The 13,772-nt window shown below is 36.3% G+C and overlaps 1 protein-coding gene and 1 long non-coding RNA gene across 2 annotated transcripts; both read left to right on the forward strand.

Annotated features, from left to right (window-relative positions):
- On the forward strand, positions 1-1,680 carry LOC126622891 (berberine bridge enzyme-like 7). The gene has a single exon (XM_050291578.1). The coding sequence runs from the start codon at positions 1-3 to the stop codon at positions 1,678-1,680; it is 1,680 nt and encodes a 559-aa protein (XP_050147535.1).
- Positions 1,681-8,591: 6,911 nt separating this feature from the next.
- Positions 8,592-9,900, forward strand: LOC126623481 (uncharacterized). The gene is made up of 2 exons (XR_007623774.1): positions 8,592-8,740; positions 8,839-9,900. It is a non-coding gene; the product is annotated as an uncharacterized LOC126623481 (long non-coding RNA).
- The last annotated feature ends 3,872 nt before the right edge of the window (positions 9,901-13,772 follow it).

Genomic DNA, 13,772 nt, shown 5'->3' on the forward strand with positions numbered 1-13,772 from the left:
ATGAAGGGACAAAGCTCTGCAACAATACCCTTCATTTTCCCATTCCTTTTGCTCTTTAGTAGCACTGTTTATTGTCTCACTCCTTTCTGTGCATCTATTGATCCACCAATAAAGGATATCCCTGATCTCAAATACACCCCCATACCGCTTCCGAAACATTCTCAACAAATTCTCAATGACTTCCTCGAATGCCTTGCTGTAAAATTTCAGTCCACCAACCACCCTATCATGGAAGCCATTTACACCCCACAAAATACCTCATTTCACCAAGTTTTGCTGGCACACACTAAAAACCGCAGATACACAACGCTTGATACTCCAAAACCTTTGGCTATTGTAGCAGCCAAGCACGAACGCCATGTGCAAGCAACCGTAATTTGCGCAAAACAACATGGGTTGCAGATTAGAATCCGAAGTGGTGGCCATGATTATGAAGGTCTATCATACGTATCGGATGTACCCTTTGTCATTCTTGACATGTTCAATCTTCGATCCATTGATGTTAATGTGACGGAAGGGAGGGTTTGGGTTCAGTCAGGGGCTACAATTGGTGAACTTTATTATGAAGTTGGAAAGAAAAGTAGGGTTCATGGGTTTGCAGCTGGATCTTGTCCAAGTGTCGGTATTGGTGGTCACTTTAGTGGTGGTGGGTATGGTCCTTTGTTGAGAAAATATGGGCTTACAGTGGATAATATTGAAGATGCTAGACTAGTTAATGTGAATGGTGAAATCCTTGATCGAATGTCAATGGGAGAAGATCTATTTTGGGCCATTAGAGGAGGTGGTGGAGCAAGCTTTGGAGTCATTCTTTCGTGGAAGATCAAATTGCTTCCAGTTCCAGCCCAAGTGACTGTGTTTCAGGTAGAAAGGACGCTGGAACAAGGCGCTAAGGATGTGGTTCATCGATGGCAATACGTTGCACCTAAGCTCCCTGAAGACCTCTTCATTAGAACAGCAATAAAAACCAAGAATGGCTCCCAAGAGGGCACGAAGGCTGCGGTAGCAATATTCTCTTGTCAATTTCTGGGACGAGCAGACAAGCTTCTTCAATTGATGAATGAAAGTTTCCCTGAGTTGGGTTTACAGCAAAAAGACTGCTTTGAAATGAGTTGGGAAGAATCCATGATATTCTTGGCTGGTTGCCCAGTTGGAACTCCCCTAGAAGTTCTACTTTCTAGGCCAAAATTGCCAGTAATTTTCTTCAAAAGTAAGTCCGACTACGTGAAAAAACCAATTCCAAAACATGGTTGGAAATCTTTATGGAAAAATCTGATTACGATAGATCACTTGTTAGTGCAATTGAACCCTTACGGCGGAAGAATGAGTGAGATTTCTGAATCAGGAACTCCATTCCCTCACAGAGCTGGAAATCTGTTTTCAGTTCAGTACTTTATTTCTTGGAAGGAAGAAGAGATTGAGACCATCAAGCGGAATATTCATATGTCAAGAAAGTTGTACAAAAGTATGGCTCCATATGTCTCCCAGAACCCAAGAGAGGCTTTGCAAAACTATAGGGATCTTGACATAGGTGCCAATCTGCACAACCGGACTAACTTTCGAACAGCCAGACGTTATGGTAGCAAATATTTCAAGGGTAACTTTGATAGATTGGTACGTGTGAAAACTATGGTAGATCCCCATAATTTTTTCCACCATGAACAAAGTATTCCTCCCCTTTAAGAATTACAGAGAATCATAAAGTCAATTGCATTGGTAATGTACCAACAAACTTGTAGGTAAGGATACAACAGGGTAAAGTGGGCAAAAACATACAAGCAATTGGAGTTATGAAATTAAAAATTCTTATTAGTATGGCGTTTCCTATGACACAATTGATTAGTTCTGAGAGTTTTGATCTCTGACATGATCTTGATAGTACTAGATTCATTGGCTTCAATGGATCCTTCATCAATTTCAGTTTCTTGCAATATTTAGGATTAGTTGTTAATTAACTTTTGTTGATGCACAAAACTGGAGGTCTTGGAACAACGTAAATCCGACCGTGAATCTGCTAGAAAGTAAAGAACACAAGATGTATCGTGGTTCACCCCAATGTTTGGGCTACGTCCACACTGATGTTGATATTGTTTCACTCTGAATGGTGAATATACAAGAAGGCTAGAGGCAGTGTGCTCTTTAGCCTATTTTCTGTGTTTTCCCTCTCTAAGATGTTTTCTCTCTTCCCATGGCCTAAACCTTGACATCTCCTAATGAGGAGAGTGAGGAGTCCTTTTATAGAATAAGGGCTCCTCACTTATTATATATTTGCCCCTTCATTTATTACATAATTACATTTGAGTCCCTCGAGTATTTATACGAGGTCTAAATACGGAGGCCCTAAATATGGTACAAACAATAGTCCCCTAAGTCTTCAGTCAAGAGAGTCTTTTGGCTTAAGACTTGAAATTCAGTCCATGTGTGGGCCGAAGTAACTAGATGTCGTCTAGAACTGATACTCGATATGAGGTAGTGCTCAATGTGAAATGATGCTCAACTAGAAGTAGCACATGTTACGAGGCTGCTCGGCTTGTGGCTTATGTTGCCTTGGTTGGCTCTGCTTGTGGCGTTGAAGGTGAGAGAGTCCATTTTATAGAATAAGGCATCGCTCCTCAATACATAAATGATGGGCTAGAGTTGATGCTCGCGGCGAGACGGTTGCTCAGCAGGCGACGATGCTCTCCAATGATGGTGAGGGAGTCCCTTTTATAGAATAAGGGCTCGCTCTTCAATACATAAATGATGGGTTAGGAGTGATGCTCGCGGCGATGCGGTTGTTCAGCTGGCGGCGATGCTCTCTAATGAAGGTGAGGAAGTCCCTTTTATAGAATAAAGGTTCGCTCCTCAATACATAAGTGGTGGGTTATGAGTGATACAGGCGGCGATGCTGTTGCTCAGCTAGTGGCGAGGCTGTTGCTTAGCTGGCGGCGATGCTCTCTAATGAAGGTGAGGGAGTCATTTTTATAAAATAAGGGTTCGCTCCTCAATACATAAGTGATGGGCTAAGAGTCTCTCTTTAATGAAGGTGAGAGAGTCCCTTTTATAAAATAAGGGTTCGCTCCTCAATACATGAATAATGGGTCCTCTCTAATGAAAGTGAGGGAGTTCCTTTTATAGAATAAAGGTTCACTCCTCAGTACATAAATAATGGGCTAAGTCCCCCAAGTATTTTTCATGAGGCCCAGTTGCGGAAGCCCAATATATGGTACATAGTGTAGTCCCCCAAGTCTTCAGTCAATATAGTATGTTGGCTGGAGACTTCAAATTCAATCTATGTATGGGCTGAAGTGGCGGTTGTTCAGAGGCGGTCTTTGTATACTATGCACTGAAGCTTTGTAGGTGAGGCTTTGAAAGTGAAGCTTTGAAGCTAGAGCTTTGTAAATGAAGCTTTCGAAACTAAAGCTTTTGTAAATGAAGCTTTCGAAGCTGGAGCTCTGTAAATGAAACTTTCGAAGCTGGAGCTCTATAAATGAAGCTTTCGAAGCTAGAGCTCTATAAATGAAGCTTTCAAAGCTGATTGACATGAGTGATGCTTATGAATGTTTATGTTGCTTGACATGAGTGATGCTCATGGATGTTGACATGAGTGATGCTCATGAATGTTGACATGAGTGATGCTCATGAATGTTTATGTATGATTGACATGAGTGATGCTCATGTATGATGGTGATTGTCATGAGTGATGCTCATGTATGATTTTTTTAGAGTACTGGACGTACTTTTGATCACCTAGTTGGTGATAATAGAGGGTGAACCTTAAGTGGAGGGATGGAGGTTGGAATTTGAAGCCATAGGGCCTGGCTTTTTTGGGCATATGGGCATTCGCCCTCCACATAACATTTCAGCCCACTAGTTTGGGCTTGCCGACATTTTGCCTTTATTTTTATTTTTGGCATGCTGCCTTCTTTACACATCAGTATAACTATTCAATAATTGCTCCAGTTTGCAGAAGACAACTTAATAAAATATTCATCAATGACAGTGGGTATGGGCTGTAAAGATAAGAGTTTTATCTTTGTGGTTGTTTTCTCTGAGTGCGAATGGATGATTGAGTGTGGCAAAGGAGAGACATGGGCATGGTGGGAATGATGCTCAATGTCTTATCTTTGAAGATTTGCAGGCCTGCCTTACAACAAACACATCCATAGCTTTTCCATACCGTCCACCTTCAAATTATGCAGCAAATTAGTCTCTTTAAATACACCCACTTGCTCATTTTCTTGTAGCTGTTCAGAATATTCAGAGCATGCTCCTTTGCAAATTTGCATGCTTGCTTTACAGCAAACACATCCATAGCTTTTCCAGGCTGTCGACAAAAGCCATTTTGCATAATAAAGTTCTTATCTCTATTTTCCCCCAGACAGTGAAGATGGCAGCATGTGACCAGCCGTAATCATGCCCTCCGCCATCTGTAGATGACAACAGATCATCAATGCCAGTCCTTCCCACCTTGGCCGATAAGATTTGCATTGACACCAGTAACTTGGTATAAATGCCTCCACTTAGTTCAATAATCCCAGTTGTTTGCGTTGGATCACCACCAAGAGTACTAAGAGCGTGGTTTGTAACAAAACAAGCATATAATCCTTCATCAGATCCTAACTTTTGCTATTGCTGCTGCTTTCAAATTCATCGTCTTCGAGCTTTCGCCGTAGAGCTTCAGTCTTGATCTCATCCAGAAGGTCGTCTGCAGCATACAGAGCATCTTTGAGTTCGTCGAGCCACTCCCTCATAGCTAGGTTTTTGAACTGCTTTTCATCTGCATCATCGAGAACCGAATTAACTAAGCAGCTTAATCTTCAACTTCTTGAGCAGTCCGCTGGTGATCTTTTGTCCGCGGATGAAGTCGACGATGGGACGGGAGGCCAACCTATCAAACAAGACAGAGAAAAAGGAAGAGAGAAGGGCACCGCCCACAAGTTCTATGGCCATGGATTTCAATCTTCTGATGGATGGGAAGTTAAAAGAAATTGGATCGGGTGAGGGCCTCTGCGCGGTACCAGAACTTGCAGACCAATAAGGCGCTACTGCGGTCGCGGCGGGAGGTGAGGAAGCAGAGGACGTTTTGCAGAACGTTCTCGAGGACTTGGTCCGGGTAGGGGACAGTATACTCGACAGAGGTACCTACGCCGGAGCCGAATACTCGAGAGAACTTGGCCGAGAAAGCTGAGTGCTTTTTGGTGACAAAATTTTCTTTTTTTTTTTGGTGCACTTTCGCTTCTGTGTGTGTACAAGAAACTAGAGATAACACAGAAAACTAGAGGGGAGAGAGATAGAGGTGGTGAGGTTTTGGGTTTTGCAGTGACTGTGCACGTGTTTGGTTCTTGGGTTTCTACAGATTCACGGTGGATATTGTGGTGAGGTTTCACGGTGGTGAGATGAAAAAATGAAAAAGAACCGACATAGCTTTTCATGTCGTTTCCCACAGACGGCACCAAATGTCACTACTACAATATTAGCTTTAGGTGTCGGACGATTCTGGCGGTTAATAAGTTATTCTGACGGATAAAAGATATCCGACACATAATTTATTTACTGTCGGATTAAAGTTAATTTATGTCGGATATATCCGACATAAATTACTGGCGGATTTAACCGCCATAAAATTATTATAACTCTCAGTATTTTTGAATTCTTTTTTTTTAAATATTTTTAACATATTCTGGCGGTTATAACCGACATAAATTGACTATTTTATTATTTTAAAATGTTACATTGATTAAAATAAATAAACAAATGGTTTAATTTTTTTTTTTCACTCACAGTCCCGTTACCTAATCTCTGAATGTTTTTTTTTTTTTTTTTGCGATTTTTTACACATGCTATCTCGGAGTATATACAAACATATTTGACTGTTGGATCGTTGAAACTAGTTTCGTAGAATGCATATCCTATCAAATTGATAGATTTAACAAACACTTAAGAGTTAATGTTATACTTCCATTAAGTATAAAAAATTATCCATTGGTGTAAATATTTTAAATTGAAGATCAAATTCGTTCAATGCATTCTTATAGGGTCGAGGAGTGTAGCTATAAAAAATCATCAAAATCGGAGCTAAAATAACTGTTAAATTATGATTTTTTGTTTATAACCATCGAACATTTTTGTTTCGTTACCTAATCTCTGAATGTTTGTTTTTTACGATTTTTTACGTATGCAATCTCAGAGTGTGTACAAATAAGTTTGATGGTTGGATCGTTGAAAAAAGTTTCGTAGAATGCATATTGCATCAAAACTGTAGATTAAACAAACACTTAGAGTTAATATTATACTTCTATTAAGTATAAAATAAGATTTTGTGGTATCCACTAATGTAAATATTTTAAATTGAAGATCAAATTTATTCATTGCATTCTTATAGGGTTCAGGAGTGTAACTGTAAAAAATCATCAAAATCGGAGTTAAAACAATAGTTAAATTGTGAATTTTCTTTTATAACCGTCGAAAACTTTTGTTCCGTTACCTAATCTCCGAATGTTTGTTTTTTACGATTTTTTACGTATGCAATCTCGGAGTGTGTACAAATAAGTTTGACGGTTGGATCGTTGAAAAAAGTTTCGTAGAATGCATATTGCATCAAAACTGTAGATTAAACAAACACTTAGACTTAATATTATACTTCTATTAAGTATAAAATAAAATTTTGTGGTATCCACTAGTGTAAATATTTTAAATTAAAGATCGAATTTATTCATTAATTCGTATAGGGTCGAGGAGTGTATCTGTAAAAAATCATGAAAATCGGAGCTAAAATAACCGTTAAATTGTGATTTTTCGTTTATAACCGTCGAAAACTTTTGCTCCATTACGTAATTTATGAATCTTTGTTTTTACAATTTTTTACGTATGCAATCTTGGACTGTGTACAAATAAGTTTGACGGTTGGATCGTTGAAAAACATTTTGTAGAATGCATATTGCGTCAAAACGGTAGATTAAACAAACACTTAGAGTTAATATTATACTATTATTAAGTATAAAATAAGATTTTGTGGTATCCACTAATGCAAATATTTTAAATTAAAGATCGAATTTATTCATTACATTCTTATAGGCTCGAGGAGTGTATCTGTAAAAAATCATCAAAATCGGAGCTAAAATAACCGTTAAATTGTGATTTTTCATTTATAACTGTCGAAAATATTTGCTTCGTTACATAATCTTTGAATCTTTGTTTTTTACAATTTTTTACGTATGCAATCTCGAGCTGTGTACAAATAAGTTTGACGGTTGGATCGTTGAAAAAAGTTTCGTAGAATGCATATTGCGTCAAACGATAGATTAAACAAACACTTAGAATTAATATTTTACTATTATTAAGTATAAAACAAGATTTTGTGGTATCCACTAGTGCAAATAGTTTAAATTAAAGATCAAATTTATTCATTACATTCTTTTAGGGTCGAGGAGTGTATCTGTAAAAAATCATCAAAATCGAAGCTAAAATAACCGTTAAATTGTGATTTTTTGTTTATAACTGTCGAAAACTTTTGCTTCGTTACGTAATCTCTGAATCTTTGTTTTTTACGATTTTTTACGTATGCAATCTCGGACTGTGTACAAATAAGTTTGACGGTTGGATCGTTGAAAAAAGTTTCGTAGAATGCATATTGCGTCAAAACGGTAAATTAAACAAACACTTAAAGTTAATATTATACTATTATTAAGTATAAAATAAGATTTTGTGGTATCCACTAGTGCAAATATTTTAAATTAAAGATTGAATTTATTCATTACATTCTTATAGGGTCGCGGAGTGTAGCTGTAAAAAATCATCAAAATCAGAGCTAAAATAACCGTTAAATTGTGATTTTTCGTTTATAACCGTCGAAAACTTTTGTTCCGTTTCGAAATCTCTAGATGTTTGTTTTTTATGATTTTTTACATATGCTATCTTGTAGTATCTACAAACAAGTTTGACGGTTAGATCATGAAAACTAGTTTCGTAAAATGCATAAGTTTGCCAAAATTTTGAAGTGGGAAAAGTAATTTGTGCTAAATTTTTATTTATGTTTTTCAAGTATTGATTAGACAATATTTAGTTTGTGTGAAGACATTTTCATTGTACAATTCTCTTTTTGTTTTTTTATCGCATATTTTACATAGATTATTATCTATTAAACCAAAAATGTAAAAATTATCTATTAAACCAAACAATTATTTATTTAAATTTTAAAAACATATTATATTTAAATACATATTATTTATTTATTTATTAAACCAAACAACTATTGACACACCCCGATCCTATAATCAAGGCGTGTTCTAAATTTTGGGTCGCTTTTTTGGAAGCTCTGATACCAAACTGACACACCCCGATCCTAGAATCAAGGCATGTTGGCTACGTCATGCTCACGTGACGGCCAGCATGCCTTGATTTTAGGATCGGGGTGTGTCAACTATTATTTTATTTTTTTAAATCGTAACAAAAATTTTGGGGGGGGGAATTTTGGGGGGAATGTTGACGCCATTTTTTTGCTGTTGGTTAAAACCGACATTAATGAGAATTTTCTGTTGGGTTTTTATTTTTAAAAAACATTTCTGTCGGTTTTAACCGACAGTAATGAACATTTCCACATTATAACCCCTCCATCTCTTCCTTGCACCTGTGCTTCTCCCTTCCCCATTTTCTCTTCTTCTCATTTCCTTCTCCTTCTCCTTCTCTCCTCTCCTCATTTACTTCCAGTTCAAACACTTGCAACCAAAGTTCATTAGCTATCTCGAATATGGCGAAGAAGAAGGTAACACTCTCACTCTCGCTCTTTCTCTTTCTCTCTATCTGTCTCTCTCTCTCTCTGTGTCTCTCATATGGCGAATAATTTTGTGTCGTTTGTTTCAGTGGGTTGCAAAGCTATTCGTTTCCTTCTGTTCCCAACAATAAAGATGAGATTTTTCAGCTGCTTTTGTAAATTACACAGCTACCCAAGACTTGCCCGGTTTGCTATTTTTGTATTTTATCATGTTTTTGTGATTTTTTTGTGGATCTGTCACTCCCAAATGATTATCCAATGATTGTAGCTACACCCATTTTGTCCATTTCTCCAAATGGATCTTGTATGATTTCACCTGATTGTGTTAGAAATCATTAGTTTTTTGGTGAAAGATTGTGTTGGAAATTAGTGTGATCATTTTTACCTTGAGGGAGTTGACCAAATGTGAAACTAGCTGCTGTGGTTAAATATTTGGTGAATTTAGATTGAACTTGAAGATCATGTAACTCAGGGCAGCACTTGGCCCTCTGTTTGGACGCAATTTGAAGTACTGCACCGATGGATGCCTTCGGAGATATTTGGAAGCTCAGAGCTGGAATCTTGAGAAGGCGAAGAAAATGGTTGAAAAGACACTGAAGTGGAGGGCAACTTATAAGCCTGAAGAAACCCGTTGGGTAAGTTGGATGAACTTTTATGATATTCACAAACTAGAAATAGATATATTTGTAGGATGTTTGTTTCTCTTGATACGTTGGTAATTCTGCTTGAGCATAAACTAATCAACGTTTGAGTTTTGTATATTTTGTTTTCATCAAATATATGGCAGAATCAAAACTTAATATGGACTCAGATGGTGTTCTCCAACCACATTGCGTGTGAATTGCGTTCGTTTAATTCATTTGCATCATCTGCAGCTTACTTCTGTGCATTGCACAAGCTATCGCCCGTCATACTTCTTGCCTAGAACTTTAAGGGCCCTGAAGTTTTCGAGATCGAGCTCCGGCGAGGTTTTGGATGATCAATGCAGAAATATTTTTTTATTATTAATATATTTTCTGTCGGTGATTTTATTCATTTTTATAATAAATTATCTGTCAGATATAATATTTCTGTCGGTTTTAGTATTTTCTGTCGGTTTTATCCGACAGATATTATAATAAATAAATATATATCCTGTCGGTTTTAGAGTATTTTTTGTCGGAAAATTCATTTTCTGACGCAGGCAATTCTGTCGCTTATTATATCCGTCACTGCATCCATTTTCTGTCGGATTTTGCTTAAAATCCAACAGTAATATAAATTTTTTGTCGGTTTTTGAACCGCCAGTTATAGTTAATTTTGTAGTAGGGTGTTGATGCACAAAACCGGAGGTCTTGAAACAACGTAAATCCGACCGTGAATCTGCTAGAAAGTAAAGAACACAAGATGTATCGTGGTTCACCCCAATGTTTGGGCTACGTCCACACTGATGTTGATATTGTTTCACTCTGAATGGTGAATATACAAGAAGGCTAGAGGCAGTGTGCTCTCTGGCCTATTTTCTGTGTTTGCCCTATCTGAGATGTTTTCTATCTTCCCATGGCCTAAACCTTGACCTCTCCTAATGAGGAGAGTGAGGAGTTCTTTTATAGAATAAGGGCTCTTCACTTATTACATATTTGCCCCTTCATTTATTACATAATTACATTTGAGTCCCCCGAGTATTTATACGAGGTCTAAATACGGAGGCCCTAAATATGGTACAAACAACTTTCATTTTTGTTTTTTGTTTTTGTGTAAGGACCCTCTTACCGGGAGTCATGTTCTTCACTTTGTTTTAAATCTTAAATCATCTCCTTTCATGAATAAAATGTCTCTCGTTAATAAAAAAATTATGACATTCAAACAAATTGAAAATTAATATAGTTAATTGTTGAAAGTAGTGGACTGCTCTGGTGTTATTCTTTTGACCCCTTTAATGAAGTTATTTTCTAAGCAAAAATAAAAATAAAATTAAAACCAACACGCAATGTACTGCCACATCGTCACATGCACAAGCTTTCACTCATAACATGCTCAATTCCCTTCTCTTTCTCTCCATCTATTTCGTAATTTTTTGTTCTTTTTTTATTTTCCTCCTTTCTCTCTACTCTCACCCCTAACCACTCTCTCTATCCCGTCTCCTCTCACCCGTCCTCACTCACCTCTTCCTTTATGTGTCATGTCACTCGGTTTGTACTAGGGGTGGGTATGGTTCCAATCGGTTCGGTATTTTGCTAAAATCAAAATCAAACCGAATTTTTGATTCGGTTCCAGTCGGTTCAAATTTTTTCGATTTTTATTCGATTCGGTTTTTTTCTGTCTGGTTTCGGTTCGGTTCTTCTTTTTTTTGGGTCGTAAACAACTGAAAATCAACCCATTGTGTAGAGGTTTTAATTTGAAATGAAAAATCATGCTAGAGCTTAAATGTTTTAGACTCAAACAAATTTTTGAAGATTTCTAACTGTGTTCTGGTGATAAAATTCGCTTTGGTTAAGGGGAATAACTAACAAAGAAGAATAAAATTACGAGGTTCCTCAATGAACGTAAATATTCATCATCAATTGAAAGTGGCTACACCAAAAGAAAATGGCCAAAGAAGAATATGTGTCAAGTTAATTTCCCAGGTTGACGGCTTCGTTTGGCATGTTCATTCATTTTCATAATTAATATATATTAAATACATAATATATATATATATATATATATATATATATATCGGTTTGGTTTGGTTTTGAAATCACCAAAATCGAAACCGAATCAACCAATTTTGGTTCGGTTCGATTTTTTTTTAGTTCATTTTTTTCGGCTTTGATTCGGTGTTCAGTTTGGTTTTTTTAGGTTTTCGGTTTTTTGAACCCATCCCTAGTTTGTAGTAGGGGTGGGCAATTAAAAAAAACCTACTAAACCGACCAAACTGCACCGACGGTTTAGTTTGTTTTTTTTTTTTTTTTTTTTTCGGTATGTAAACCGAACCTTCCCGTGTGCTTGCTTTTATTTGTTTTAATCATAATAGACATACCATGTACCCACCACAACAAAACAAACACTACAAAAAATATGGGCATTGCACACAATAAATTATTTGTGCCCATTGAGCCAAAGAGCACCAACATATGTGCCCATAAACCAATAGCAATAGTGCGGCAACTATAATATTGTTTGTGCCCTCTATAGGCATGTCCTTTGGTAATAAGGCACAGTATTGCTTTTGTGCTCCCAAGAGAAAGCATAAATGACAACCTATTTGTGTATTAATTATGACAAGCATGTCAAATGATCGACAATCATGCGCACAGTTTTCAAATCATGCCCGATAGGGTCTATTTAAAAAATAAATAAAAATTTGAAACAAAACAAAAAATTCTAAATTTTCATAAAATCAACAAATCCCACAATATACATGTATTTCAATTATTTACAACAAATCCCACATATTTACAACCAAGCCCTTCTTCATAATCCTATCCTCCCCTACTGCAGTCGTTGGACCCAAGTTCTTCATGCAATGTAACTTAACCACATTCCCTTCTTGCCTATAAGGAATCTTAGTAAGAAGCCTAGAGTAAGAAATATTTATAAGCATTCATTTCATCAAGATTATCGCATGCAAACCGCTCTCGTCTCCCAAGGAATTAAGGACATAATGACATTAGCAATTATTGAAAAACCAACCTAATTTGTGCACTCATATATATTTCCTTTACCATGAGCCATTTGATCATTCTCATCATCAACAAATAGATCCCTAACATTGTTATCAGTTATACCAACGAACTTGCCCAAAACTTCAGGGCCATTAACAATCTAGCACAGTTCACAAAAACAGAAATCTCATCAATCACCAATGCAAACAACTAACTTATACAAGGATAAGTTGCATATCAAATAGCTTTGGAACCTTAAAATAATGTACTAGCATCAAAATTATGTGTTAAATCGGCATGGTTCAATGTTTACATCTGGCAGAACTTAATCGATTCATTACCTAAGCCTATTGTGAAAAATAAGAATACAAGATTGTGACAATGAATACCTAGTTCTTAATTTCATCTCAGATTCATGTGTCATCAATTGGTTAAGTCTTATTTGAAATTAAGGCTGAAACATAGAAAAGTAATCATTCAAACGAACACAACAAATTCTTAGTCCTAAGAGAATTGCAACTCTTAGAAATTTGATTATTAAAGAAAAGGTGGATCAAAATCCAAACCTTTAGTTCTTTCACGTTCAACATCTTTCTGATTTGACAAGCCATAAGAGAAAACAAAAAGAGGCCATAATTCAAATAACACACTAGTTTGAGAAAAAAAGAAAGCATCAAATGTTGCGTAATGGATATGATCCAAAGTCCAAACGCATCCAAATTCATACGTGCATAATGTTCGTTCTTTTTCTTTCTTTTGAAAATTAGACTCTGAAACTTCCCAAAATATTAACACACTTTTAATGATTTCATTAATTGTGTTTATTTAGCACTATTAGGATACTAATACAAAACATAGAAAACTAAATATCATGAGTAAAACCTACTTATATTTCATGTAAGGCTCCAAATACCTTATGTAGGACTTTTGTATCTCAAGTATAAACATTAGCAAGCTGTAAGAAACTTCACTCCATTTATCTCATTCCATAGAGTACCTATAACTTTCAACATCATAGATGCACATTTGTACCTGAGAACTATTCAGGGGAGCTTCCATTGTGGGTCGAGTGCCATATACCTTTTTTTCATAGTTCGCCAACGAGTTATCTAAAGAATTTAACAGCCAATATATAACTTTAGGAATAATGAGAATCACAAATTTGATTATGTAATGAGCGGTATAAATGATAAATATCACATTATCATTCAAGACCAAAAATATGAGCCATTTTTCAATCTCTTTCTGAAAACTCAAAAGGACTCAATTTCAAAACGGTTTTCTTTTTTCCACCCATATGCACATTTTGGGTTTCATTACTCTCCTCGCATCAATTTAAAAGGTACATAATTTCCAGTTTCATATATAAATAAGATAATTATCACAAATGTTGTCAA

The sequence above is a fragment of the Malus sylvestris genome, chromosome 5 (genome assembly GCF_916048215.2).
Source record: "Malus sylvestris chromosome 5, drMalSylv7.2, whole genome shotgun sequence".
NCBI classification, from domain to species: domain Eukaryota; kingdom Viridiplantae; phylum Streptophyta; class Magnoliopsida; order Rosales; family Rosaceae; genus Malus; species Malus sylvestris.